Raw genomic sequence first — 2,704 nt, forward strand, 5'->3', positions numbered from 1 at the left:
CTTCTTTAGTGCTTTTTCCCCTCTCCCTCTCTATTCAGCTATTTTTGTCTGCGGCGTGTTCAACTTGAGACAAACTAGCGGAGTGTCATTTGCTTCTTTAAGCGGATTTACGTCTATTCTTTACATTTATTTATTTCTTTAATTACATTTTTTTGCAGTTTATCTTAGCTGCTTCTTATCATAGTCATCTGCACATACAGTAAAGGTGCCTCCCCCACCTTCTTTTTTACCTTTTTTCCTCTTTGTCAACTTAGGCTTTCTTATGGGGGAATAAAGGAGAGCAGCAATTCATACACACAGATTCTGCTGCTTCTGTATGTGGCGTTAGGGCCACTGCAACGAAGACAAGCCAAGCAGCAGCAGCAATAGTAAGAGACAACAGCAGAGTGTGTAGAAGACAGCAGCAACAGCGACAGCCGCAACAGCAGCAGCAGCAGCGGCAACAGCAATTATAAGAGGTATATCCTCTTGAATTTTGTTCTCTCATTGTTTCTTTTCTTTGCCTCCCCCTTGGGATGGCGGCCTCCCCACAAGATGCACAGCTGAGTGCTGCTGCAGCATGTGGGGACACAGATCCGCATGCAGCTACTGCAGCAGAACCAGCAGCAGCAGAAGCAACAGCAACAACAGCAGAAGCAACAGAAGCAGCAACAGAAGCAACAGGAGAACCATCAGAAGCAGCACCAGAGGCATCATCAGAAGCAGCATCAGCAGCAGCAACAGAACCACCAGGCGAACCACCAGAAACAGCAGACCCACCCCCATCACCAGCAGCAGAAACAGCAGCAGCAGCAGCAGCAGCAACAGCAACAGCAGCAGAAGAAGATAAATGTGAAGGTAATAAGAAGGAGGAGCCAAAGGAAATAATAGTAATAGATGATGATGATGAGGAAGAAGGAGGAGGAAATGACGATCTAAATAATATGAATATTTCTATGATGAGGTTCGGTAGGAGAGCACAACCTATTCGTTACTCAAGATCTACTAGGTAAATTATTATTATTATTTAATTTATTATAATTATATAAATTAACATAAATAAACTATTTATTTTATATATTTAATTATATATATTTATCTTATGCATGCATTGACTTGTCTTCCCCATTTGCTCATTTGTTTCTTGTTGCCTTTTTATGCAATAAACACCATAAATATAACAGTATAAATATACATAGTAAACATTATAAATATAATATATAATATAATAATAATTGTTATAATATATATGTTGTGTATATAATTCCTTATTATTGTTGGGGTGTATATGCAGGTATCATATGTTATTGGAAATTGCCTTAGAAAGAAAAAAAGAAAAAATGCAAAATTCATCTTCAATAGATAAAAATAAAACAGCAGCAGCAGCAGCAGCAGGAGAAGCAGCAGGAGCAGGAGGAGGAGGAGGAGGAGGAGGAGGAGGAGGAGGAGGAGCAAAACAGCGGGATAAAAGTAGCAAGGAAACAGGGAGCCCATCCCGGAGCAGCAAGACAACAAGCAACAAGAGCAGCAGCAGCAGCAGCAAGAGCAGCAGCAGGAACGGCAGCAACACTTGTGCATTATTATTTGCTCGTGATCCTTTTGATTCAAGTACAGATGAAAGTGATACAGAATGGGACCCCACTGCGGTGTATGGGGAGACAGCAAAGAGAAGGTTATATAGTAAACATTCAGAGACTGAATCTAATGATGATGATGAGGAGGAGGAGGAAGAAGAAGAAGATGATGATGATGAGGAGGAAGAAGAAGAGGAGGCAGAAGAAGGGAGAGAGGGAGAAGAAGAGGAAGAGGAGGGAGAAGGAGAAGAGAAAGAGAAAGAAGCAGGAAATAACGAACATAATAATATTAATGCCTCCAGCAGCAGCAGCAGCGGAGAGGAGAAAGAAGGCAGCGATATAGAGCAGCAGAAGCAGCAGAAGCAGCAGAAGCAGAAACAGAGGAAAAGGAAACAGAAAGAATGCCCAGACGGGAACCGCAGCGTAAAGGGGAGAAGGGGGAGAAAGCCTGCAGCAGCAACAGCAGCAACAGCAGCAACAGCAGCAACAGCAGCAGCAAACGGAAGGGTGAAGGACAAAGAGAAGTCGGATGAACGAGAAACTGCCGCAGAAACAGCAGAAAGGGGAGAGCAGCAGCAGGCTGCTGCAGGAAGCAGCAGCAGCAGCAGCAGCAGCAGCAGCAGCAGCAGCAGCAAGAATAAGAGGAGCCGCGAAGAAAATGGTATTCAGCAGAAGCAAGAGAAAGAAGAAGCAGTAAAAAAGAATAAAAGAGAAAAGAAAGAAGAAACAAAGAAAGGAATAAAAAACGAAGGAAAGAAAAGACATAAAGAAGACATCGAAGGCAGCAACAGCAACAGCAACAGCAACAGCAGCAGCAGCAGCAGCAACAACAACAACAGCGGCAACAGCAGCAGAAGTACCAGCACCGGAGACACCCCACACGAAGCAAAATTAAACATTAAAGGCACTAAAGAGAAGCAGCAAGCAACAAGGGCAGCAGCAGCAACAGCAGCAGCAGCAGCAGCAGCAGCAGATACACCCCAAAGGGCATAAAATAAAGAATTAAGATTAAGAAGGAGAGGAGAAAATAATTTTTTTAGGAAGGAAAAGGAAGAAAAAAAGAAATAAAAATAGTTAACCTGCGGATACACCCCAATTTACTTCTACTGTATTTGCTGCCTCTTCCCTTCAGTATTTCTTTATATATATAT

At 42.7% G+C, this 2,704-nt stretch overlaps 1 protein-coding gene across 1 annotated transcript; it reads left to right on the forward strand.

Annotated features, from left to right (window-relative positions):
- Positions 1–515: 515 nt before the first annotated feature.
- Positions 516–2,546, forward strand: EMWEY_00057540 (hypothetical protein, conserved; the record flags this gene model as incomplete). Its single annotated transcript, XM_013480654.1, has 2 exons — positions 516–988; positions 1,274–2,546. 2 exons carry the CDS (start codon positions 516–518, stop codon positions 2,544–2,546), a joined length of 1,746 nt encoding a protein of 581 aa, XP_013336108.1.
- Positions 2,547–2,704: the final 158 nt, after the last annotated feature.

The sequence above is a fragment of the Eimeria maxima genome, genomic scaffold (assembly GCF_000499605.1).
Source record: "Eimeria maxima Weybridge genomic scaffold, Emw_scaff2167, whole genome shotgun sequence".
Lineage (NCBI taxonomy): Eukaryota > Apicomplexa > Conoidasida > Eucoccidiorida > Eimeriidae > Eimeria > Eimeria maxima.